This window comes from Acomys russatus, chromosome 30 (genome assembly GCF_903995435.1).
Source record: "Acomys russatus chromosome 30, mAcoRus1.1, whole genome shotgun sequence".
Classification (NCBI taxonomy): Eukaryota; Metazoa; Chordata; class Mammalia; order Rodentia; family Muridae; genus Acomys; species Acomys russatus.
Window position 1 is genome coordinate 19055492 of NC_067166.1, and position 25302 is coordinate 19080793.

Genomic DNA, 25302 nt, shown 5'->3' on the forward strand with positions numbered 1-25302 from the left:
AGACAGAGGACAAGTGTGCAAGAGTTCTCTCTTTCCTTCTACCGTATGGAAGCTGGGGACCAAATTCAACTTGTCACTCTTGGTGGCGAGTACTCTTGACCTGCTGAGCCATCTCATCAGCCCTTTAAACAAACTTTCAGGTATCCTCAAATGGATATCCCTACCTAGCGAAAGTCACTTCAATTACTTTACAAAAGCAGGGCTTGATAGGGAAAACCTATTTTTGTTTTGGAAAAGCCAACATTTCCAGCCCTAAACAGCAATTCGTCACATTCTAAACAGGCCAGTGATCCTGAGGTACAGGGACGCTTGCACAACACCCTGTGGGAGATGACGTGAGGAAGATGTAGCTGGCATTCTCTAAGCTAGAAAGCCAGGAGTGCAGAGGTGAGAGTGAGGAGAAGAGAGGAAAGATCTCATCTCAATGAGACAAGCGGAGGGTCAGAAATGAGATGCTTGTGAAGCCTCAGGCATGTTTCACGGGACAGGGAATTCTCTGAGGTTTACTGTTCAGGGCTCTTTCCCAGAAGGCTGCAAAGACTCTGCCTGACTACAATTGTTTTCTTCCAACTTAATTTTTGTAACAACAATGTCAAAGGACAGAAAGTGCCATCCATGTTTAAAGTTCAGTTCCTTATAACATTGACATTTTAAAGCACTCTATTAAGTATCAAGGCCATGGGTGGCCATGTTTGGCCATGGGTGGTCATGGGTGTGTTAACACAGGGTGTATTTTGAAGTGTATTTTCCTTGGCTGTTTCAGAGTTGGAAAATGAGGTTTTCATCCAATGCAACACTAGAAAACCATCTTGTTGGAACTATAAACAAGAAAAGATGAAATTTTAAATTACCCATTTTAGTTTTTTTTTTAAACATGGGTTACTTAACAGTGGAATGTTAATTTCATAAATTATGTGACTCTCAGACAGAGTTCTTAATCCATGCTTATAATGCAAATCTCAGGCCAGTTCCTAACCGTGAGTTATTCCCCAGGCACAGGGAGGCATTTGGGAACCTGTTAGTAACACCAGGCCATGGTGGGCACCACAGAGTTTTCCAAGGTGGTTCCTCTCCCAAGAACTCATTGAGGATCTTTTCCTTGGCACTGAGCAGAAGAAAGAACTGGAGGCATGCTTCTAATTTACTTATTTTAACACCCAAATATCTCAGATTTTTTTTTTTAATGAAAAATGAAGCTTGGTGGAAAAAAATATTCCTGATAAATGTTATTGGTCTGGAGTTGTAGTAAATGACAGCTATTTCAAGGTTCTGTGTGGTTTCCTGACACACTACAAATCTAAGAGTTGAAGAGCAGATCCATTAGAGCTTGCTGCATGTGCTCTCAGCTTGTGCTCTGCACTGGTGAAATGACTAACTGGCAGCCTGCAGCAGCATCCTACTGTAGGTACATAGTCTACAAGTAACAGTACAAATTTCTCCATCATATGAATACACCCTGGATGGTCCAATATTACATTGTTTTCAGCATTACAGTCACAAATCTTCTCCATTTAATTCAAATTAGAGTGTGTCTTTTCTTTGATAAATGAAACAAATAGTTGTTTCTTATCATTTTTGTTACCGAATGTTTTACAATAAGTGTTTTATGGCTTATTTTTTCTCTTTGAGTTCTCAAAAGAGTTACAGATGTTAAATAATATAGTTGCTACGTCTTGTACATACTAAATTGTCAGGGTCTTTTTTTTTTTTTTTTAAGAAAGTTAATTTTTATGGCACTCAGTCATAGACAGAAAAGACTCACGAATAAATAAATTCAGAACTGTCAAAAGATTTCCAGCCACACGGGCAATGCCTCTGTGACAGCAGTCACTCAAATGGTATACCATGAAAGGCAGAGTTACTAGAAATGGCTGACACCTTTCACGTCCGCTCAGCTCCAGCTGCCACGTGAGATGACTTTGTCTTTGCTCAACTTCCATGGTGGAAAACAGAGTGACTGACTGAAAAGCACCCGTGTACACAGCTGAAGCTAAGACATTGGCTGACATTTTGGCTGATGGGACATCTACAGCATTTAGATTTTTCTGCTACCATGGATATGCTGGCTTCCCAGCCTGAAAGGATCCAAAAGACATTAATGTATAATGTCTTGGCTAAAGCTGAGAAAGAACTGTGAAAACAAACAGCTTAACTGCAGGTTTTTTGTCAATTTTTAATAACAATTTGTTATTGTCTCCCTAGGGAAAGTAAGTCGGCTGTGGCTAAGACACTGTTCCCCAAAGACACCCGTTTCCTTCCTAGTAGGACCTCAGACTGGTTTGTATGTGATGGTAAACTCACACTTCCCAAAATCATTATGTGGCTGTGTTTTTTTGTTTTGTTTTGTTTTGTTTTTAATTCTGCTTCCTGCTCATCCATTCTACAACTCTGCGCGCCCTTTCTGCTCAGAATGGATTCTGGGAATGTCTGCAGTCGTGAAAAGCTGGAGAAAATCTTCCCTGCACCATTTAGATATGCACTAATATACTGGTCTGCTGGTAAACACTAGCCACAACATCAAATAACTTTTAAAAGTTGTTACACGATGCTCATGACTCTCAATTGCCACTGTACTCGTGTCACCAAACACAGTAATATCAGACTTTTCAGTTTCTTCATTATCTACTAATTCTCAGCTTTGTGCCTTTCCTCTGTTGCATTTTCATTGGTCTTTTTAACTGTCTCACTTTTGAATCAATGTATATAGGAAATAAACAGAGGGCAACATTTTGATATAGGGATATAAATGATGGGGACAATTTATTTATTTATTTGTTTGTTTGTTTTTTGTTTTTTGTTTTTTGTTTTTTTTTTTTTTTTTTTTTTTGGAAGCAAGGTCTCTCTGTGTAGCCCTGGCTCTCCTGGACTCACTCTATAGACCAGGCTGGCCTTGAACTCACAGCGATCCACCTGCCTCTGCCTCCCCTTTCCCCAATTTCCTTCCATTTTCCTCCAGGCCAAGCACCTCACCTTCTTTTCTTGAGAAGACCCTGCTCCTTCTCAAATTCATGGAGACCAAAAGGAAGGTTCAAGCTGGACGTGCGAGAGCTGACTGGTGACATGCAAGGCTGCGGAGTTGTGGTGTTCACCGTCCCCTCACTGTCCTCACCAAGTGGGTGCCCACAGGGACTGATGTCAGAAGGCGGGAGGTGCTTGCAAGCCTGAGGCCCCAGGGTGCACCTCACAGATTCGGGGCTGGTATGGGCAGAGAGTCCTTCTATGTTTATATAGCTGATATCCAAATCGCCAACCTGGACATTGGATGAGAACATTTTGTCAAACAAAAGCAGGAAAAAGGACGCTTTAATTAAAATCAACAAAACTCCCAGAGTTTAAAAAAATATCTCTACCACATTTATCTTGTACAGCAAATGAGACTCTCAGAGTAGCAGGGAGGGCCAGCGATTGGTAATGTGCCAATGACCTGAATTCTGATCACCAGAGCATGCAAAAGCCGAGCATGGTGGTGTATGTGACCCCAGCTGTAGGATGAAAGAGGCAAAGGATGCCTACAGCTTGCTGTCCAGCCAGTCTAGCTGAGCTCACCTTAACCGCACACATTCAGCAATCTTTTGCTATGTTTACCGAATTGGACTATCTGCATTCTTTTTCTTGTGTGTTCTGTATTATTAAAGTAACATTTCTCTCACCTAAAGTATTCATAAACAAAAATTACTCCTAGCTTTGTCATTGAGAATTTTTCCCAATTTTAGTGCATTTTTTGGAACATTGTAAAGACAGTTTCCCCATATAAGGTTGAAACATTCACAGTAGTTGGGGTGGATGGAAGTGGAATTAATGATCTGTCCAGTGAGGCTTAGAATGTGATGGGATAACGACTCAAAAAGTCCACTGAAATTATGGAGAAAATATAATAAATTTTAAAATCTCTGTAAGGCCCGACCATGACCTCTACAAATAGCTGCATGCTATAAACTATACAACACTGATGAAAGAATTTTAAAAGGCCCAGAGAAATACAAAGATACCCTTGAGATCAGAGCTTGGAAGAGGTAGTGTCCTCTAACCGCCATATTTGCACGGTGGCTTACACACATCTGGACACACACACACACACACACACACACACACACACACACTATACAACCAATTTTTAAATGAGGTAAGGACCTAAACAGACATTTTTCCAAAGAAGATTTCCTAATAGTTATCATGAAAAGATGTCCGCTAACATCAGGATGCTAACACCAGTCATCCCAGAAATGCAAATCAAAACCACAGTGAAGAATTGTGTTAAAGCCGTCACCAAAAGGCAGGAAAAGAGAGTAAGTGAGAGGCAGAGAAGGGAGCTCTGGCACACTGCTGACAGAGGATGTAAATTAGCTCGGCCATCAATGAAAAGAGCAGAGCAATTCCTCAAAAACCTAAACACAACAACTGCACATTTCAGAAAGCCCACCCACCTCTGGGTCTATATCCAAGGGAAACACAGTCACTCTCCTCAAGAACCATCTCTACTCTCATGTCCACAGAAGCATCCTTCACGCTTTTGCAATGAGCGTGCATCTCCCAACACATCGCCTTGCATACTTCAGTGCATATTATTTTGTCACCTATCCCTCAAAGGGGCTAGAAAATAAATCTATATATTACCACAACTATAGTAAGCCTTACATGTGAATATCCATTTGTGTCTGAGTGTGGCTAACACACACAGTCCAACCATCCCCTAGCACTGAGGGCTCACACCACACTCCAACCGCAGTGTCTGTAGCCACGGCTCGCGTTCTGATGGCTTATGTCCCGATAGCCATACCAGTTATGTATAGTTAGCACCGATGCTGAAGTATTGGTTTCTCCGTCACTTTGAACTCCCCCTCCCCGGCCTCTGTCATTTATAGCATGCATCTATTGCAACGCCGTTCCATGACACTAAAACAGGCAGAAAGAGAGACTGACTAGACAGGAAAAATCGTAAAATACCTTAATGCCCAGTTAATGGATGTGTGCGTGTACACATGTGTCTGTGCATGTACACATGTGCACGTGTATCTCCGGCATGCCTAAGATGGGGACTATCTTTCATGGTAGCAAATAAATTCAGGAGTTTCATGTTGTCAAAATTACCCAAGGAAATCCCTTAAGATTCTGCCGAACTAGGATGTGAAAAAAATTTCACATTTATAATATTTAACTTTTATAAATACAAAGAAACTTCAAGATGCCCGCGTTGAAGAACAGAAGCAAAGCCACATGGTGCCAATGCACCTAAGCTCCGCTCTACCTGAGCCCACAGGTCTCCACTGAGAAAAGAATGGAAAAATTCTAAGTGGTCCAGCCTCCTCGTGACACGACACTGCTCTGTGGGCGCAGCGAAGTTCTATCTCAACACACATCAGTTGGCATGTTATACAGATTAAAGATGATTTATGTGACCCACAGCAGCTGGGCTGGGACCAGTAGCTGCATGCCCATTACTGCCCACTAGATTTAAATACGTATATTGCCTCATCGACACACACAGAGAAACAGAGAGAGACAGAGAGGGAGTTTATTGAAAAGCTATTTGAATGATACTGGTAGTGTGTTGCCATTTCCTGTCTGGCTTCGCCAAAGAGCTTTCTCGTTCCTCCTGGCTATACTCAAGACCCTTCCCTCTGAGTGCTTCTCTTTCATTGTGGTTCAAATGCCCCGGCTCACCTCAGCTGGCCATACCTGATCGATCACCATACAGTTAGCATAGATTTCATCACCCCCATTCAGCACGTCAGAGAGCTGGCCTGCAGCAAGGGGCGTTGCAGCATGCTTGGAGTTTTTGAGGTCCTCAAAGGAGTGATCTAGAAGAAACGAGCAGGACTGAGAAATTATGGAGTTAATGAGTAACTCATCTTACACCCAAGTTTTATCTTCTTAGCCAAACAAAAACGCCTTTTAAAAAAAAAAAGTGCATTTTGTAACTGTCTTTATGCCTTAACATCTGCTGTGCAAGTACACTTCTACACCTAAACCTTCTCAGCTATCTAAAACTTAAATAGTTCTAGACGGATAAATATTAGTCCGCTGCAAGCAGATTCCCCCTTTCATGAGAGGCAAATCCTCACACACTAAATCCAACTAAGTCTCTTTCCTTTACTAATGACATGGAAGCAGTCTTTAGTACCACACTTCTCAAGTATGTGATGGGCTCAGACTGGCTGAGTGACAAACGATCCAAAGACAGCGCGAGGCCCCACAGTGGTGGCTCAGGAACACCCACACACCCTCTCAGGGGCCTCTTTCCTTCTTTTTGAATCTCAGAAATGGCTTTCCTTGCTTCCAGGGCCTCAGCTTTGCTCCAAACAGTAAATGTTGCTCAGAGTTGGGCCCTGGAGAGTTGAGACGCTACTGTAATTGCAGAGTGCACCGGGTTGAAGGTAATAAAACCAACGTGAGCCAGAGCCTGGCTTCCTGTGCCTGGTTTGTTTATTCAATCTCCAGACACCATCGTGGAGTCTCCCCATCTGTAAAAGCAGACGAACAGCACTCTTTGTGTGTGTGTGTGCTGAATGAAATGATCCACATACATACAGCAGTTGACAGTAAGTGTTCCTGTTAATATGATGTGTTACTGTTACTAATGTTTGCTGTCATTACTATGACCAATATGAAGAACAAGCATAATGATACTGGCCACAGTACTGTGTCTGTAACTGACTTGAGTGGGGTAGATTCATGGTACGTCCACAGACAGTGTTACCTAGCAAGTTTTCTCCAATGGCTACAAAAGAGAAAGAACACAGCTGGGTGTGGCGGCACGCGTGCCTTCAGCCCCAGCAGGGAGGCAGATGCAGGTGGATCTCTGGGAGTTTGAGACAAGCCTGGTCTACAGAGCAAGTTCTAATATATAATATTAATATTGTCTTTAAAACAAAACAAGGGACAGTATTGCCCCCAACACCATGAAATTGGCATGTGTCCCACTGCCTGACTCAGCCCTATCATAGGGGAAAGACTATGAATCATGACTCAGGACTACAGGGTTGATGTGTGATAGTTAAACATCCTATTTTTCCATAGAAAGTTCTGGAGGACATAAAAGATAGATATAAAGATGTGACCCTGGCTTCAAATTACAAATCTGGACCTACTTTCCCCCACAGAACACTAAAATGAAGCTTCTTAAGAAAACATATAAAATAGATGAAAAGTGTTTTCTTCTGTCCATAATAGGTTATTTTACTAATTTATTTAATAACTAGCTAGCAATGTGATACACACAAAGCCCCCAGGCCTTTTACATGTCTGATCTTTATGATTTATTACCGTACAGATTGATTCTAACTACACAGAAGAAGCTCCGATAGTTATAAATCAAGGATGTGACAAAACACCTTCAGTGTTGTGCCGAGTCGGAAAACACTTGCTCATTTGCTACTCTAGAGAATGTTCGAGAGCAATCACAGATAATACGGCACGGTCTTGTGGCATGCGATCAATCAAGCCAGGCAGTTCTACGGCGTTTTGCATTCACAGACGTGAAACACCTGGCACTTCTGCCATCGCACATAGAAGCCGTTCATCTCCCTCCTGAGGGATGCCCTATTAAGACTTCATTCATAACTGGATTAACCTAAGAGCTGGCCAGACACTTGAAACAAGCAGCATAGATTTTACTTTACTTAAAGGTACAGAATCAAGTGAGATCTCATCCTAAGTTGTGGGGCCTTGATGAAGGTATTGCTCTGGTTTTGGAGGGTGTGTGTGTGTGTGTGTGTGTGTGTGTGTGTGTGTGAGACAGAGAGAGAGAGAGAGAGAGAGAGAGAGAGAGAGAGAGAGAGAGAGAGAGAGAATACTCACATACAAGTACCTGTGGAGGCCAGGGAGGCATGAGGAAGGCATCAGATCCCCTGGGGCTGGAGCGACAGGTGGTAGTGAGCCTCCAGGTAAGGGTGCTAGGAACTGAACTCTGATCCTCTGAACAAGCTAGGGCTCTTTAAGAAACATCTCTCCCAAGAGCCTTGTTCTTAATGACCAAGAACATTGTGTTCAGAACTCTGAGCACTTACTTCAGCGATGAGCAGGACCAGAAACTGCTGTTGTTTTCCAGCACATAGTAGAATATATTTTTCCACTACAAACCTGTGTCCTACATGCCATGTCAGGGGTCTATAGGGAGACTGTATCCATGTCACAAAATACCCTGCAAGATGGCTTGAGTATGGAAACTTAGTCTAATTTGTTTTCTGAATTATTGATTTGACTAGGGCTTAGAAAAGGACATGATTGAGTTACAAAGCTGGGCTACAGATGATCCCTTAGAATTAACTTAAAATATTCAAAGCTCTGAAAAAAATCAAAAGTTTTCTTCAAACGTTTGGTTCGCAAATGCATTTTGTGGCCAGTCTAACTCGAATTTGTGTACAGACTCTTCCACTTAAGGTCAATGTTCAGACATTTGCTACGGACATGCTTCCAGTCTTGATGGCTGTGGTGCTCCAGAGTCTCCTACAAGAGTCACAGAAACTCCGATGCAACATGTGTGAAGACGCCGTGAGACGCTACAGTGGTGACCCAGCTGACATTGGGCCAAAACATCCCAAACCTTTATCATTCTCTTCCCAATTTCATATTTTTCTACAGCAGTGGTTCTCATCCTGTGGGTCATGACCTCTTTGGGGTCCCATATCAGATATCCTGCATATCAGATATTTATATTAAGACTTATTACAGTAGCAAAAAATAAAGTGATGTACTATCCATGAAAATAAGCTTATGGTTGGGGTCCCTACAACATATTAAGGGGGTCACAGGATTAGGAAGGTTGAGAACCAAATGACACATTTAAGTTGCTATGTTTTTTAGTATTTCCATCAGATTCGCACACTTATTTTTCCCTTTACATGATGTTATTTTGAAAGAAATACCTTATCCCCAGTATAAACAGAAAGCCAGTCTTCCTTGACAAAAGTCGTAATGAATGGGAAAACTAAAGGCTACAGGATTAAAGCAATGTAGAAAACTCCAAGTATAGTTACCTATGGGAGACTGAGAGGCCTGCTCTCTCTGTGAGGTGCATGGAGATTCCAAAGGACCCCAGGGAGCATCAAGGATCTGACGTATCCAACTAAACTTTTCTTTCTACCAATGGACAGAGCAGTAGAGCCTGACTGCCAGGGGAGAGAGCTAGGTCGCTTACACTACTTGCTACACAGCATTAGGATCAGAGTTCAATTTCCAGAGCCTGTGTAGGGAAGGAAAAAGGCTGAGACACACTTGTACTGCAGAGCTGGGGAGCAGGACACATCTCTAGAGCTCGCTCTTCAGCCGGCAGAGCCACTTGGTGAGGCTCATACTGAGGAGAGACCTCTGCTTAAGTAGAAACCATGAGTAGCGCTTGAGGAAGGACCCTGAGGCTTCTGCAAGCATGAGCACAAGTGCACACACATTTGCACACATGCACACACATGTACACACATGCACATGTGCACAGAGAGCAACACACAGAGCAATTTGTAAAATATATACCTAATTATTACCAGTTGACTGTGCAATGTCCCCCTGTGAGCTTGTGTATTTGAACACTTGGTCTCCACCTAGAGACACTTTTCTGGAAGGCCATGGGGACTAGCTGGCACACATTGACAGGCATGGAGCTTGTCCCCATGTGAGAAGTCACAGATACAAAGCTCCTATGCATGCAGACTGGGCCTCTCCTACCACATCTTCCTCCCGTGAATCTGTGACCCAAGTAAGCCTCCCTCCCTTAAACTACCACTGTCAGACTGCTTGTCACAGAGAGAAGAAAAGCCCTAGACTTACCTAATATTGCAACAGCTGGGTGTGAACGTCTCAGAAGGAGTGGCTTGGTGTGACTATTATGAATCTAGCCACCTCCACAACAGCTGCTCCCAGTCCTTGTCATTACTTTGTCACCCCCAAGGATGACCCAGTGTGACAAAGTCTGTCCAGGCTGGGTTTTGATATTCATGTGTAGTTTTGATTTTTTAAAATAACTTTGAGCTAGCCAAGTAGTTGACTGGGTCAAAGGGCAAACCTGATGAGACCCACCCCCAGGACCCACGCAAGGTAGGAGAGAACTGATTCCACAACACTGTCCTCTGACTTACACACACACACACACACACACACACACACACACACACACACCCCACTAAATAAAACAAACAAACAATTTCATCCATAACTATAACTTTACATGTTGAAAAACAGCCCTGTAATCCCAGTACTTAGGAGGTACAGTCAAGAGAATCAGGAATTCAAAGACTTCCTTAACCACACAGTGAGTTTAAGGCCAGCCTGGGCTACATAAAGCCCTGTCTCATAAAAAAGCAAAACAAAATAACACAAGGCAACTGGAACACAAAAAACACTGCATGTGCTACCAAAAAAAAAAAAAAAAGCAAAAATGTTAGTTTTATCTCAGTTCCAATAGGATTTCTCTCCGATGACTCAAGAGCGAAAGCTTCTAAATCTGAGGGATTATAGCTGCAGAGGGGAAAAGACCAATCAGTCAGATATGGTGCTTCTCCGGAACAGCAGGAGCAGTTTAGGAATGAGAAGATATGACAAGACAGAGTGGATAAGGGCCAGATTCTTCCTGGGGTGCCCACAGGATCAACAGCTGCTCAGGGGATCCCCAGTCCTCCCTCAGTAACTATCATCGCTACTGGGTAGCTTCGCTGGGGCTCCCTAAACCAAAGACTCCCATCAGTATGCCCTTGCTACGACAGATGCTCTACCGACAGGAGATAACAAGGGAAATATTTTTGTCCTGGAAAGATGGCCCTTTGGCACTGAGAAGGCAGTGGTGGAGGTAGCTGAAGTGCCTCCCTTCTCTCAGAGGTGCCACAAATCTAGCAGGAAGTGGTTTATAACATAGAGCAGCCTGGATGACTAGAAGCTGACTTCTGACAAAACCCAGGTTGCCTTCTGGAAGGCCAGGCCTGGTAGCGAAAAGAAAGCGTAGCCTACTTGCCTGGTTATGTAAGAGACGCGCACACCCAGACATAAACAAACCGGTGGCCAGCTTGCTGCGAAGCTGCCTGCTTGCTCTTACCCACTCCCTGCCAAGCTCTCACCACAAAAGCTAGCTAGGGCTTACAATCCAGAAGTTTCTTGGCCAAATTAGACAAAGTTAGACAAATCCATTCATTCGCTCGCTCCTTCCTTCCTGCTTTCCTTTTCTTCTTCCTGCAGTGTGCTTTGTCTTAAACATAGAATTATATGAGCATAGTAGGATTTATAGAGAATAACTAGCAGTGGCTGGTAAGCCTAGCTTCAGAGTTCAGTGTGAGGCAGCCCATGAAACAGTGACTTATTGTCAGCAGTGGCCCTCCTAGGACAGCTCCTTTCTTGTCCACTGGGACCCACAGCAGAATTTGTCCCAGTCTTTCACTCCCACGGTACTTTATCACCCCTTACACCAGTTATATTTGCTTCCTATATGTGACCATTTTCTCCCAAGAACATAAGTCCTATGAGAAAAGGGAACTTCGAATATTTTATTCCCTTTGTCCCCAGGGCTGAGAAGTCAGGCCATACTCAATATGCAATCATTAATTGTGGAGATAAGGGATAATTTCACCTCAAGAAAATAAACCTGTACCAGGAACAATTAAGAGAATAGCACTCTTTTCGGGGCTGACATGTCTTCTCAGCTTCTGGAAGCTTCCTTGGCTTTGTCCGGGCTCCTTTTTTTTCTGCTCCAGCACTTACTTCTTTCTCCCACCGATTCCAACTCTCCTCCCAACTTTCACCATGAACCTGCTAATTGTATGACCTGCTGGGCCCAGCCCAGGCCTCTCTGCTTGTCTGACCTTTGCAAATGTCTTCCAGGCACAATCACTGCCATCCCCTGCCAAGTCTCTGCAGGACAACAGGCTCTCCTTCCTGCTGTCCTGCACTTTGCCCTATGGCATCTACCACATCCCAGAGAGGGAAAAAATTAATTTCACTCCTCCAGATAGAGGTAACTTTCTGTTGGGTCTGACCAATAAACAGAGCAAATGGAACAGCACAGGCCCTGTGTGCATCCTCTGCCCCCCGGCCCCCCCCCACCCGGTATCAAGAGCCCGAGGACAGTACTATTTCATCCCTTTACTTAAAACATCAGGAGCTGGTCATGATGGCGCCAGGCTGTAATCCCAAGCATTGAAGATGCTGAGGCAGGGGGACTGTGAGTGTAAAGCCTGCATGGGCTACACAGTGAGGTCCTGCCTCAAAAAAAAAAAAAAAAAATCAATAGGATAGATTTTCGGGCGTCACCCTCTTCTAGAGAAGTAAAGGGACATCAGCCAATTTTGCAGATGAGGAAACTGGGGAGAAGAAGGGGTGGGGTGGGGGTGGGGGGGTGTGAAGCATTGAAATGGGCAAGAAGGCATAAAAAACGTGAGATACAACAGAAGCGTCACCGTCAACACTCCCGTCCCCCATGACAGGCACTGAGCACCACTGCTGCAACGACTACACACATCATGCTGCGACATCACGAACCAGACTCTCGTCATTCCGTCCAATCATCTAACCCTAAACAACAAGGGCAAGGAAACAAGGTGCCACTCACGGCCCCGCCCCCCGCCCCCCAAGATCACGTAGCCAACTGGCGGCCACCCTGCTAGACGCCTCTAAGTTCTTTGCTATATTACTGCGGTTACTGGTTATTCCATTTTGAAGCAAAGAAAATAGTGTTTGACTGAAATAGAGTCTTAGCAGAGACTACTCAGTTTAGAGGGTAGGGCTTGTTAAGATTCATGTTAGATCAATACCCCTAAATTGGCGAACATTTCGCAGTGGACATTCCAAGGGTGTACTGAATGCATCATACATACCTGGCCTTGTGAAAGGAGAGGAAGATTTAGTAGTAATGGGATTTTCTTGGTTTTTCAAAAATGTAGATACCACACCCATAGAAACTGACATATGGTAGAATATTTCATATAAATTATTTTAGATATTCAGGCACTGCTCCAGTCCAGTCTGGCAGACAACTCTGAAATGCCCTTTGAGTGCGAATCAAATTTCAATCTCTCTCCTCTCTCTCTCTCTCTCTCTCTCTCTCCCCCTCTCCCTCTCCCCCTCCCTCTCCCTCTCTCGCACGCGTGTGTGTGTGTGTGTATCTAGATGAATTACCTATAAACATATAATAATTCTTTATTATTCTTAGAGGAGTAAACTGTCAAGAGGTAATACCATTTTTTTCTCTACAGAGTATTACCTCTGGACTACAATATAGCACGCATCTAAGACAAACTGAGCATGATTTTACGCTTACAATGCTACAATGTACAAGTAGGAAAATTTGATATTTCCATCAGCTTTGTAACAAATAGATTACTGTAAATACAACTTATGTGGCATGTATATTTAAAAAATTAAAGAAAATGGTATTTGAACAATGCCTGGTACTTTCCCATTAGGAAGTCTCATTAATATATACAGTGTGGCTTATTTCTAGGTGTGCTCACCTACTTCCTGGGCTCCCAGTGTGTAATTTGTCCTGGTAACTTGCTGCCAGGATATGACAGTGTAAGCCTGGCTGAGGAAACACCCATAAAACAGCAGATATATAATTTCATTTTGTTTTAACAGCACAATGTTCAAAATACCCAGGAGAAAGAGCTAGAAAGCAAAGCCAAGATGCCAAAATGCATGTCATAAAGCATATTTTGTTTTTACTTTCAAATTTTTATGACCTACAATTTCTAGATTTTCAAGAATAACATCTTTCTATATAAAACAATGGGGGGGGAAGTCTATTTCTTTTGCAATGTGTCATTTCATGCAAAACAGTGGCTTATAAGTATGCACACATGTATTACTGGAAATGTTTTCCCTAAGAGTACATATGTCATCTGCATTCTCCATAGCCATTTGGATATTAACATATCCATTTTCCTAGTTATTTATTTTATTTTCTGGTTTTTTTTGTGTGTGTGCTTGACAATTTCATACGCGTACATAACACACACTGGCCACTCTCACCCTTTCCCATCTCCCTACTACCCCTGTCTACCCCACCTCTTCCCAACAAAGGGGGTGAACTACTGTGGCACAAACCCAGAGATGACAAGAATAATAAATCTTATCCTTTGCCTCTGCTTCCCAATCTAAGGGACCTTTGTAAAGTTCTGGAATGCACAGAAGGCCCTCACACTGATCCAGAGGAAAGTATACAGCTGCCTTCACAAGGAAAGTGACCATTCGCAGAGAAGTGTCACCACTCTCATTAGCCGTTCCTCTTCACTCTCCTGGGACTTTGCTAGCATAAGTCTTGGAATGGAAAATCTCACCTCAAGGTCTTCTGAGCTGGATCTGTGGCTACACAGAAAATTATCCAGATTCCAGAAAGCTCTCCATCCCTGAAATTTCCTGTGGCTTAGATGGAAGCTAGGTCACTTGGAGATCTCAGTCTGTACCAAGAGAAGCCCGAGAGAGAAACCAGGAAACCTCTGACCAGCATACCAGAGTGTCCACTGTCCTCAGAACTTGCCTTACCCCCTGGGTTCCTGCCTCTCTGCCTAGGCCTGTTACCAAGAGCAATGGCTAAAGACAGAAGGCAGTGGGCTCCAGAAGTGGAACAGCCTTTCTCAGAGGATCTAAGCCTTCTACATACCCAGTTAAATTTGGCTTTGTTAGATCAGATTTTTATCAAAGTCTCTTTCTTCTGTTTGAAAGACTCAACGGTCACAATTACTGACTGAGAAACCAGCCCCTCCTCCATCACACCCAAGAGGCATTGAGGAAAGTGAGGGGCAGGGAGAAAGAGCAATCTTTTGAGAGCAACAATTTCCCCCAAATCTTCCCTAGTCCTCTTTCCTAATTACAGCGGCACGAAGTGGCCTTGCAAAGCACATGTTTACGTTTGAGAACAGACTCTCAAGTGTGTGAATACTTTGGTTCAGCCCTCACTTCCACCGAGCAGGGAAGTAGATATCGTGCTGATGCAGACTTGGTCAGCAATCTCGACACAATCCTCTAAGGCCGGAAGCAAATGAGCATAAAGGAAACATTGGCGAGCTATGGGGAAAGTTAACACATGACACAAGCCTCAAATACATAAAGTGGTTTTTTTTTTCCCCCAAAACCACTTCAAGTAACTGTAAAAACATAAACAAACGGATAAGAAAGATGTCCCCATGTGTCATCGTCATCAATGGGAACTCAATGAATAATTCGAACCCTTCATATGAAAAGACACTGGCACACAGACATGGTTTTGGTCGTTTCTGATGCTACAAGGAATGTCAAGTCCCCAGGACTTAGATGCTTTCACCCCCCTGGATGCCATCAAAAGTTACTGAGGACCACCACAGGCAGCGCACTACATTAGCACGGTGCAGAATGATTCTTGGAAATATAAAGTCATTTATTTCTTAAGTGTCTTCAACAAGAACATTTTGAATGAATGAGTGGGTGAGTGAATGATGAAAGCTAAGTCCTACCTGGCATTCCTCAAATCATTCCCAGCTTCTCCTGGTTGAGAAACTCTACTGAATCCTACTTCGTCATCACAGGGAAACTGCCCAGATAAGCATGAAATGGATGTGGGGTTTGTCCATGATCCGTGCTCTCTCTCTCTCTCTGCTAGCTATGAGGATAGTGGAGATTAGAGACACAAACAAGTGGTTTCTTTGCCTGGGGCAAGCAGTGTCAGCTAAGCCACTCTGAGAATGGGTGAGTTTTTCTTGTTTCATTCAGGTCATCTGAATCGTGAGGAGATGAGGTATATGCACGCAAGGTCAAAGAGCAGATGCCGGGCTCAGCTTCCCCAGGTTGCTCGCAGTTGCCTGCATGTGAGGATGGCACTCTAAGGTCCCAAACACCTCAGAGAGAAGCAATCAGGATTGGGTTGAGCATATATGGTTGGCCATCGTATCTACCACAGTGCAGAAGAAGACATATAGAAGATGCTTCTGAAGAGAGCATCTGGGACAGCGTCCATGGACAGAGTCCTCCCCCCCTGCCCCCCCGCCTGCAGGTTTTGACTTATGAGCCAAGATAAAGCCGAGTCAGTTTCAATCCACAAGGAGAATCACTGAGCCCTGCCTGACACCAGCAGAGGACCCCAACAGTAGACCTTGGTCATAAGTGCCAACATCAGGCAGTCATGTTTCTGAAAAGAAGCTAAGTTAGTCCAGTAAGACCCAGAAGGCACTGCAAAGATTCAAGAACCAGGCCCCTCCTACCGCCAACTGCCTTCCACTCTCACCAGGGAGCCATATTGAATACTAACAAGGAAGGAAAGCGGGGTGAAGAACTATCAGGAGAAATTCAGGGTACCAAATTATTCTCCAATGATACCAATCAGTTGCTGAAAATGACCCTTTACATTATAGCATCAAACCAAGTCTTCCATATTAGATTAAAAATATACTCTTCCCCTTCCCCATCCCAATGTCTATAGGGTAGTACTTTATGAAAATAAAAATAAATGTAGAAACTGAACATGGTGGCGCACACCTTTAATCCCAGGACTCAGGAGGCAGAGGCAGGTGGGTCAATGTGAGTTCGAGGCCAGCCTGGTCTACGAAATAAGTGTAGGTACACAGAGAAACCCTGTCTTGAAAAACCAAACAACCAAACAAACAAAAAAGAATGAATGTAGATAAAATAAATAGTGAACAAACCAATATTCCCAGACTGCATTCCATGACCTAGCAGTGGAGATATGACATGCACAGGACACTTCACCTTCCAGGGACCATAGGGTGAAGATGTGACATGCCAGCTGTGATAGGGAAAGAGAAGGACTATCAGAAGGACACACAGGGCTGGAGAGATGGCTCAGTGGTTAAGGGCACTGACTGCTCTTCCAGAGGTTCTGAGTTCAATTCCCAGCAACCACATGGTGACTCACAACCATCTATAATGTAATCTGATGCCCTTTTCTGGCCTGCGGGTGTGCATGCAGTACAGAGCACTGTACACATAATAATAAATAACTTTAGAAGAAGGAGGAGGAGGAGGAGCAGGAGGAGAAGAAGAAGAAGAAGAAGAAGAAGAAGAAGAAGAAGAAGAAGAAGAAGAAGAAGAAGAAGAAGAAGAAGAAGAAGCCAAGCAGAATGGCACCTGAGATGGAATGCTGACCTTGGAGGGTGCAGAGAAGACCTGGGGAAAGCGTCTATGAGCTATACCTTGAAAGAGAAGTCAGGGGTTTCCAGTTTGTAAGAAGAGATATTCACCTGAATTTGCTTTTTTTTAAAGGGGAGGGGGGAAGTGGGAGGGAGGGAGGAATGGGAGGAAACAGGGGAAGGGCTAACAATCGAGATGTAATATGAATAAATTAATTTTAAAATTTTTTTAAAAAGAGGAGGGGGAGACAGAGGAGACCTTGAGGGTAACTCACAGAACTGAATGGACTTAATAGCCAAAGCCTGAGAAATAGGGAAGTGGGCAACTATAGGGGCCTCAGAGACTGGGCAGAGCCTGGAGCCTCACGGGACCTTGCCATTTGCTTGCTTCTCTTTGCATCCTTTCTGACTGCAGCCGAGTTATCCATAGCTAATGGCGTCACCACCGAGAAGAAAGGCATTTCCTGCAAATTCCAGTTTCAGAAATCCAAAGAGGGGGCGATGTACCCACCGTGGGCCCTATCACTATGGCAGAGGAATACTCTCCCCTGGGTAATATCCCTATCTCTACATCCCTAGGAAGGGACCCTCTCACAAGCTAGCATCATGACCAGAGCAAGACAGCTGCCCATTAAACTATGTGAGTGCTGCTCAGCGAAAGGAAAGGTGCCAAGCAGACGGAGATAACCACGGCGCAGGCTGGTGAAGCCATGTTACACAACCCTTCCCTGTCCTCATGAGTCAGCAGTCCACACGCCTGGGCTCTTGTCCATCACTTTTTTAGGCTCTGTGTATGTCTGACTCTGCACATTTGCTTGAGGGACCACCTGCTTGTCTGAACCTCATCAGCTGACCACAGGCTGCTGAGCAGCAACCCTTCACCATGCCGTCCACCTCACCTTCCCACAGCTTTTCAATTTTTGTTTTTTCAGTGCTGGGGTTTAAACAAGCATATGTCTTGCATATGCTGTAGGCAAACACTCTACTACTGAACTACATTGCCAGCTAGGATGTCTTCTCTTTACCGTGAAATTCAGCAGTAAGTTGTGCTCATTTCTCCTTGTGGGACTTGGGGCGAAATCTCTTAAACACGGAGGCAATCGATTGTAAATCTGTCTCCTTTCCTCCTACAGAGATGGGAGGGAGGATCACGTCCACACTTTGGCTAAGTATTGGTTTGGCTATGTTGGCGGTGTTGTCTGCTTGCAATGCACCCCCTCCTCTTTGTGACAAAGATGATTTTGGGCAGAATCTGGTACCGAAACTGCTCTCTGTGATGTTGAGCAGGGACCTCACCAAGAGCAAAGACAAGTTATCGAGTTATGTCCCTGTCAGGGAAAGATTTCTCTTCTTAAGGCTTTTCTGAAGTGACCTGTTCATTCAGGCAGTCCCTTGTAAATCTCTAGATTAAACCCAAACACACACACACACACACACACACACACACACACACACACACACACACATACACACACGTCACACCTCTATTCCATGAAACTTCCTGAAATGGAGGAAAGGAATGAGCCAGCTCATGAGGTTAAAGCAGCTTACCTTCAACAGTTATGACTAAACTTCTGAAATGCTGTCATACTTCTAAATGCACGTTAACAGTTACTCTTCAGATAAAACATCTGTCCTTCAAATATTAAGTGAGTTCATTTCCAAAACAAAACAAACCCACCAAAGCAAGCACGGTGTGACACATCTGTAGTCCTTCTCTGGGGAGGCTAAAAAAGGAGAATCAGGTGAGGCCCAGAGTTCAAGACCAGCCTGAGCAGCACGCAGAGACCCCAGCACAGAAGGGCAGGCAGAATGCCCCTCCTCGTCTCCACCCCTGGTTTACTCATCGCTCTGGTCACATCTCTCTCAGTCTCAGAGAAGACAGTGGGATTTCCAGCACCCTCATCCTGTGGTGGTTTGAAGAATGGCCCCAAAGACTCATCTTTGGATGCTTAGAGAGTGTCATTAAAAGATATGGCACTGGTGGAGAAAGTGTGTCACAGAAGGTGAAGGTGGGCTTTGAGGTTTCAAATGCCCAAGCCAGACCTAGTCAGTCTCTCTCTCTCTCTCTCTCTCTCTCTCTCTCTCTCTCTCTCTCTCTCTCTCTCTCTCTCTCTCTTCTGGCTGCCTGCCTATCCAGATGTGGAACTCTCCAGCTCCTGCTCCAGCACTGTGTCTGCCTGCACAGCGCCAAGCTTCCCACCGTGATGGTAGTGAACTAAACCTCTGAACTCTAAGCCAGCTCCATTCAAAGGTTTTCCTTTATAAGAGTTGCCTTGGTCATGGTGTCTCTTCACAGCAATAGAAAGCCTAACTGAAGCACACATCTTCATGGTTTCTTTTCTTTTTTTTTTTTTACTTCCAGGCCCATGTCCATCAAACAGTCCCTAGCCCCAAAGGGTGGGCACATGCAGGTACCATGCCTGTGTGTAGAGGATGGTAACAAGGCCTGGCTCTTGCATCTGGAACTTCTCTTCCTAGATGAAAGTTTACGGAGGGGAGAGCAGAGCTGACATGGTGAGATACAGTGAAACCTTTCTACCCATGGTGGCAAGCCAGTCTCCATCCAGGACCCTGACTAAGTGGTGGCGCACATACTGGGAAGCACAAAACCAGTGGCTAGTGTCTCTGTCCTAGGCTGAGTTTTGTTGGTACTGGATCCAAGGCTGGGCAAGCCATTTCTTCTTTCTGGGTCTCAGAGTCCAGAACTAATAAACAAAGGTGATATCACATCTAACATGCAGGGTCTTCTTCCTCTTCCTCTTTTCTTCTTCTTCTTCTTCTTCTTCTTCTTCTTCTTCTTCTTCTTCTTCTTCTTCTTCTTCTTCTTCCATGATAACACATGTGGAAAACATTTGACGTGTCATTATTCCATTCTTTCCTTTTCCTTACTGTTACCAGTGAGGGTAACAGTCTCTGCATTTCCTAGAATACCTTTGCAATCAACTGTGAAAGACTCTATTTTCTATGGCTACCACAAAATATCTGAAGCTAAGGTAACTATATAAATTGAAAGGGTTTATTTAGCACCCAATTGAGAGGGTTTAAAGTTGACAGGGCATAGCACTGACTCTTGTGGGGGCTCCTTGGTTAAGTCACATAACAGCAATAGCATAGCTACATGAAGTTGTCAAGGGAGAAACCCCATGGAAGGCAGGCAAGGGCCAGTCTTGCTTTTTTTTTTCCCACAACAACCTTCTCAAGAACTTACAAGGGTCCCAAAAGAAGGACTTAGATCCCTTCTGAAGGAAGAGCCTTTTAAGACCTAATGACCTCCACTGGGTCTTACTTCATCAAAGTCTCCTCATGTCAATAGCACTATATTGGGAGTCAAACTGTCAACATGTGCACCCTTAGGTAGCACAAACCAGACCCAATTGACAGTATTCTCTAAGCCTTGGTGTCTGTGTTTATAAAACAGAGACAGTCTCCCTGTTACATATTCCCTATGCCAAGCATGCAGTATAGTTTAATTAAAAACAGCATGATTGGCAAAGCACCATGTAGGACTGCTTCGTTTGATTGTGACTTCCAAAAATTCTAGCGCTACCCAAGCTTTTCAGGGTTGTCAAACTTTCTAGTTTGTCCCAGCTCCTTTGGAACTCTGATGCTTTGCCCACATTGAAAAAAAAAAAAAAGGCATCTCTTCACATTCTTCTCCCTGGAGAGGGACCTGCTATGACCTGGGGGAGAAAGGGGGGAATGCCACACTAGTGAATGAAATGCCTGAAGGGAAGCACGTGTCCACACTTCCAAGGGTCCGATGGCTTACATTAAAGCACACACTTTCAGGACAGAGTGGTAATGAGAGAAGCCTTACGTGAGGTCCATTCTCTGTGGGTTTTCGTAATTAATCTTTGATTAATAAACAATAAATGTCTCAGATGAACTGCCTACTGAAACCCACGAAACAAAAATCCAGGCATTCCTGTATCCCTCGAAGCAGAACGGTCATGGGTTCTGACCTACTCTAATCATTAACCACTGGGCTCCAAAAACGACATGTCCTGGGGCTGCCCATGATATGACGAAGGACAGCTTCTGAGGATGGCCTGCTCGGGTCTTGTTATTTTTGGGCAGCTCAGTTTTAACTGCTTCCATGACTCCCTCCCTGAGGCACCAGTCATTTCCAAAGAACAGTGACATAGTGTCCTTCTCTGAAGGCAGGAGGAAAAGCAAGTGCTAAGTTAAAATATTATTTGGTGGGTTTTCTTATTATTACAAAACCCTGTCAAAACTTTGCATCACTCTCTGAGCAAGCTGGGAGTGTGGATGTGTCTAACTATCTAGCAAAGGACTGAAAACAGGGACAGGAGAGAACCTCTGAGGGAAGAGACTACGAGTAAAGAGGGTGAAAACAGCGAACCAATAGTAGAGACCAGAAGAGCTTACATCTCACTAAATACAAAAAGATGTTTGTTTAAAAGACCATAAGTTCAAAGCGTTAAGATCCTCCTTCAAGGCTTCCAATGTGGCTGGAGCTCCAGGGTAGCTGTTGATGAGAAGGAAGGGTCGAGGGAGGAGCCAGGGAGAAGGCTCAGCTGGAAGAGAGAGCTTGCCATGAGAGCACGAGGACGAGGAGGACGGAGGAGGCCATGAATTCAGCCCCTAAGTAAAAACCCAGATATGTTGGCACAGGCTTGTAACCCCAGCCCAGCACTGCGGAAGTGGAGACAAGTGGATCATTGGAGCTTGACAGCCACCGTAGGTTAATTGTAAGCTCCAAGTGCCATGGAAAAACTCTTGTCTTAGAAAAGGTGAATAGCTCTTAAGGAACAATGTTGAAAGTGGACACACACACACACACAACACAACACAACACAACACAACCACACCACTGAGGAAGGCTGGAGAGAATAAGGAGAAATTCTTACTATTGAAGACACACTAAAAATGTTCTTATCCTTTCAAAGACAAAAACAAAAACAAAAACAAAAAAAAACACCATTCTTCACAAACTGGCCACTGGGCTACAGATGTGTGGTGGCACATGCCTTAAATCCCTGTGGTTGGGAGGCATAGACTGGCAGATCTCTGTGTTCAAGGCCAGACTGGTCTACATGGCAAGTTCAAACCAGCCAGGACTACACAGTTGAGACCCTGTTTCAAAAAAAAGGAAGGAAAGAAGGAAGGAAGGAAGGAAAAGGAAGAAAGAGAAAGGAAAGGGGGGGAAAGGCCAGATTTCTTGTATGTTTTTGTTTTGTTTTGTGCTTTTTATGCTTTTGCTTTGTCACTAAGTGGGGGAGGGGAGGAACTGGTGTACCTGGGCCCTGGGAGATGTGCAGTGCAGTCCCAGTGCTAGTCCCTGTCACTCCAAAGATGCTTGTGGAACACAGCTGATGGTTTCTTTGCTGAAACCCTCTGAGCTCTGTTGTCTTCATATGGAGAAAAGGTGTCCCCGGGGCCAGGTCATGTCCATCGTCCCATTGGCTCTATGGGTCTGGGATTCTGTCCAGCTGACATGACAATAGGGCTAACTATTTTCCTTAGAACTAGGTCACCATCACCACCAATTAACCACAGAAGGACACGTGCTATGCAGTCTAACCTATCGCCATGTTGCCCCATTAACGCCCTTCTCACTTGTCCTTTGCTTACTGGTGGCAAAGAGTTAATCATTTTCCTAACCAGGTACTTGCTTTCACTTGAACTAGGTTTAATTTATACATAGCTTTGCTATGACTTTCTGCTCTGGCTCAGGCTGGCAGTGCTCCAGACTGGATTTAAAGGGAGAGTGTGAGTCATGGGTTCCTACCCATCAACGGCCTCTCAAGGCTCTCCCTGGCTTCTAATCCTAATCCCACCCCTCCCAGCCTGCTCCTTACCTGGAGACCCAGCCTCCAAAGAATAAGCATCCAGTAGGTCATCTGGACAACTTAAATACAAAGTTGAAGCAACCTGCCCTTCCTACTCTTCCAATGACCCGCAACTAGAAAGATGTAACCTCAGTTCTTTGGACCTCCATGTATCTCCCCTTTTGTAAATAAGTTAAGATTTATAAAAATAAAAAAATAAAAATAAATGAATTACTGTTTGCTAATAACTGCAAATCACAAAAGATCTGAAAAAGTAGGAAACAACACAAAGATTATCACATGCTCCTTAGCCAGATTTACCTTTTTGTTTAACGTTTTACTCCATTTTCTATCACATATGGGCTCACTTTTTCATGCAGGTATCTATGCTCTCCTGCATGTGTATTTTTCCCAGAACCATTTAATGGCGATGTACTACAGCCCTTTAATATATGAACTGTGTCCTCTAGAGGAAGAAGCTTTATCACTGACATTTTAAAATCCCTTCTTTACATCTATAAAAAAAATTTTTTTATAGCTTTGTAAAATAAAAAGAACCCTTTTTTGGGTACAAAAATAAAGAGGAAATTGGTTGTAAGGATAACAAAATGGTATATTAAACACTAAGTACTAAGGTATCTGATGACTGCATTTCAAGGATGACAGCAGAGCAGTCTGGGAAAGCCACTGCTGCCAAGGCTTCCTGCTTCTCCTCACGGCCGACTCATCTCACTCTAATCCCAGCTGAAATGCCAACAAACAAATGAACAACTTTATTTTATCCTAGAGGTCAAAAAGAAGATCCTTAAAGCTAACCGTGGCTCGTGGACAACTGCTAAACAGTCTCTATCTTACTGTGGGAACACAGAGTACCTCAGAGACATCACTGCTATCCAGAGCCTGCAGGCTCCAAAGGACAGAAACATCGGGAGAAACACCTCTTAACCTGCCACCTTCCGTAATCCTTCCCCCTGGAGTTAATGGCGTGACCGTACAAGTCTCTACACAAGTCAAGGAACAGGAAGGGCTGTCCACTACCTCTCCGGCATTTTTAAGCCTCAGAAGGCAACAGCAGCCACTTGCGATGCCCAGCCCAGGTTGGGAGAGCTTCTTCTCCAAGCATTTCCCTGAGAACAGTTCCTGTGGTTGCCAAGTCCCCACTACAGTGAGGGCCCAAGAAATAAGAGGGAATAAACCAAGCAGGTCCCTCCTACCAGGAGTCAGGGGTGGGGGTGGGGGTGGGGTGTTCGGGCCCTTTTTCCTTCAAGTCGACAGATTGGGTTTCTGGGTTCTCCGGAGACTTTCTTGTTGAAATCTCTGCATCCAAATCCTTTCCTTGTAATAACTACACACTCATAAGATAGGACTTCTTAGGAACAAATTTCTCTTACGTAATTAACTTCAAAACTGAAGAAGAAGAAGAAGAAGAAGAAGAAGAAAGAAGAAGAAGAAGAAGAAGAAGAAGAAGAAGAAGAAGAAGAAGAAGAAAGAAAGAAGAAGAAGAAGAAGAAGAGAGAGAAGAAGAAGAAGAAGAAGAAGAAGAAGAAGAAGAAGAAGAAGAAGAAGAAGAAGAAGAAGAAGAAGAAGAAGAAGAAGAAGCTTAACGTAAGTAGCAAGTACAAGTGTGAGCTCTCCTTAAACTTTACAAAGCCTAGACACGTTTAAATCAACAGGACTCTTTATTGCCAAGGCAACTCTTAAGTAAATCCAAAACATTTACCTTGTACTGACCCCCAGGCACCTTCCCAAGCCCTGCATTTTTTAAAGTATGAATAATGACACTAAGGTAGATTTTAAAGCAAAGGGAACAGAAGGGGGAAAAAATGTACTTTGGAATTCCATACGCAAAGCGTTTGTACAGCTTAGGAAGACCTGTGAAAACACGAACTTCACTTGAAAGCAGGCAGGCGGGCAGGCAGGGAAATGCAGGACAGACAAGTAAGAATGCAGAGGTGCCTGCCGGGTTTTGGCTCTGGGTAAACAAAAGGCACCAGGATCTACCTTTCTTGGATGCCCTGCGCCGCCGGATCTTCATCTTGGGGAAGGAAGGCCAGGAGTAGTTGAAAGGTGAGTCCGAGTCGGAATCCATTGTTTGTTTGGGTGAAAGGATCAGCTGAGGGAGGCAGGAGGAGAGAGCGCGCAGACCGTGCCCAGCCAGGAGCCTCCCCGTGATGTCAAAGGCGGGAATGGGGCTGGGTGAAACAGCGCCCAAACTCAGGGAGGGGGAGGCTATAAATGTTTTGCTTCCTTCAGGCGTTCAGGCATGTAGACCAACAAGGAGGCTGTAAATATTAAAGCCAAGCCAGAGAAGCCAGAGAGGGAGAGCGGGTGGGAGGGGGGGCCAGGGATGGGGGGTGGCTGGAATCTGGCTGATACATGGCAGTCCAGTTATTCAAAAGGTCACCAGGGAGCAAATGAATCATTAACTCCCCTCTTCTTGTGGCTAGATATGAAAATGAAGACGGAAGAGGAGCCTG

At 44.3% G+C, this 25302-nt stretch overlaps 1 protein-coding gene across 1 annotated transcript in view; it reads right to left on the bottom strand.

The window, feature by feature from the left end:
• Arhgef28 (Rho guanine nucleotide exchange factor 28) overlaps window positions 1-25073 on the bottom strand; it is a 113353-nt gene extending 88280 nt beyond the window's left edge. Inside the window, exons 1-3 of the mRNA XM_051172468.1 lie at window positions 24827-25073; window positions 5677-5798; window positions 2971-3251 (exon numbers count right to left, since the gene is read on the bottom strand). Coding sequence (XP_051028425.1) covers window positions 2971-3251; window positions 5677-5798; window positions 24827-24914 — 491 coding nt within the window. The 5' untranslated portion in view covers window positions 24915-25073. The remainder of the gene's footprint in view (window positions 1-2970; window positions 3252-5676; window positions 5799-24826) is intronic.
• Between the last annotated feature and the right edge of the window lie 229 nt (window positions 25074-25302).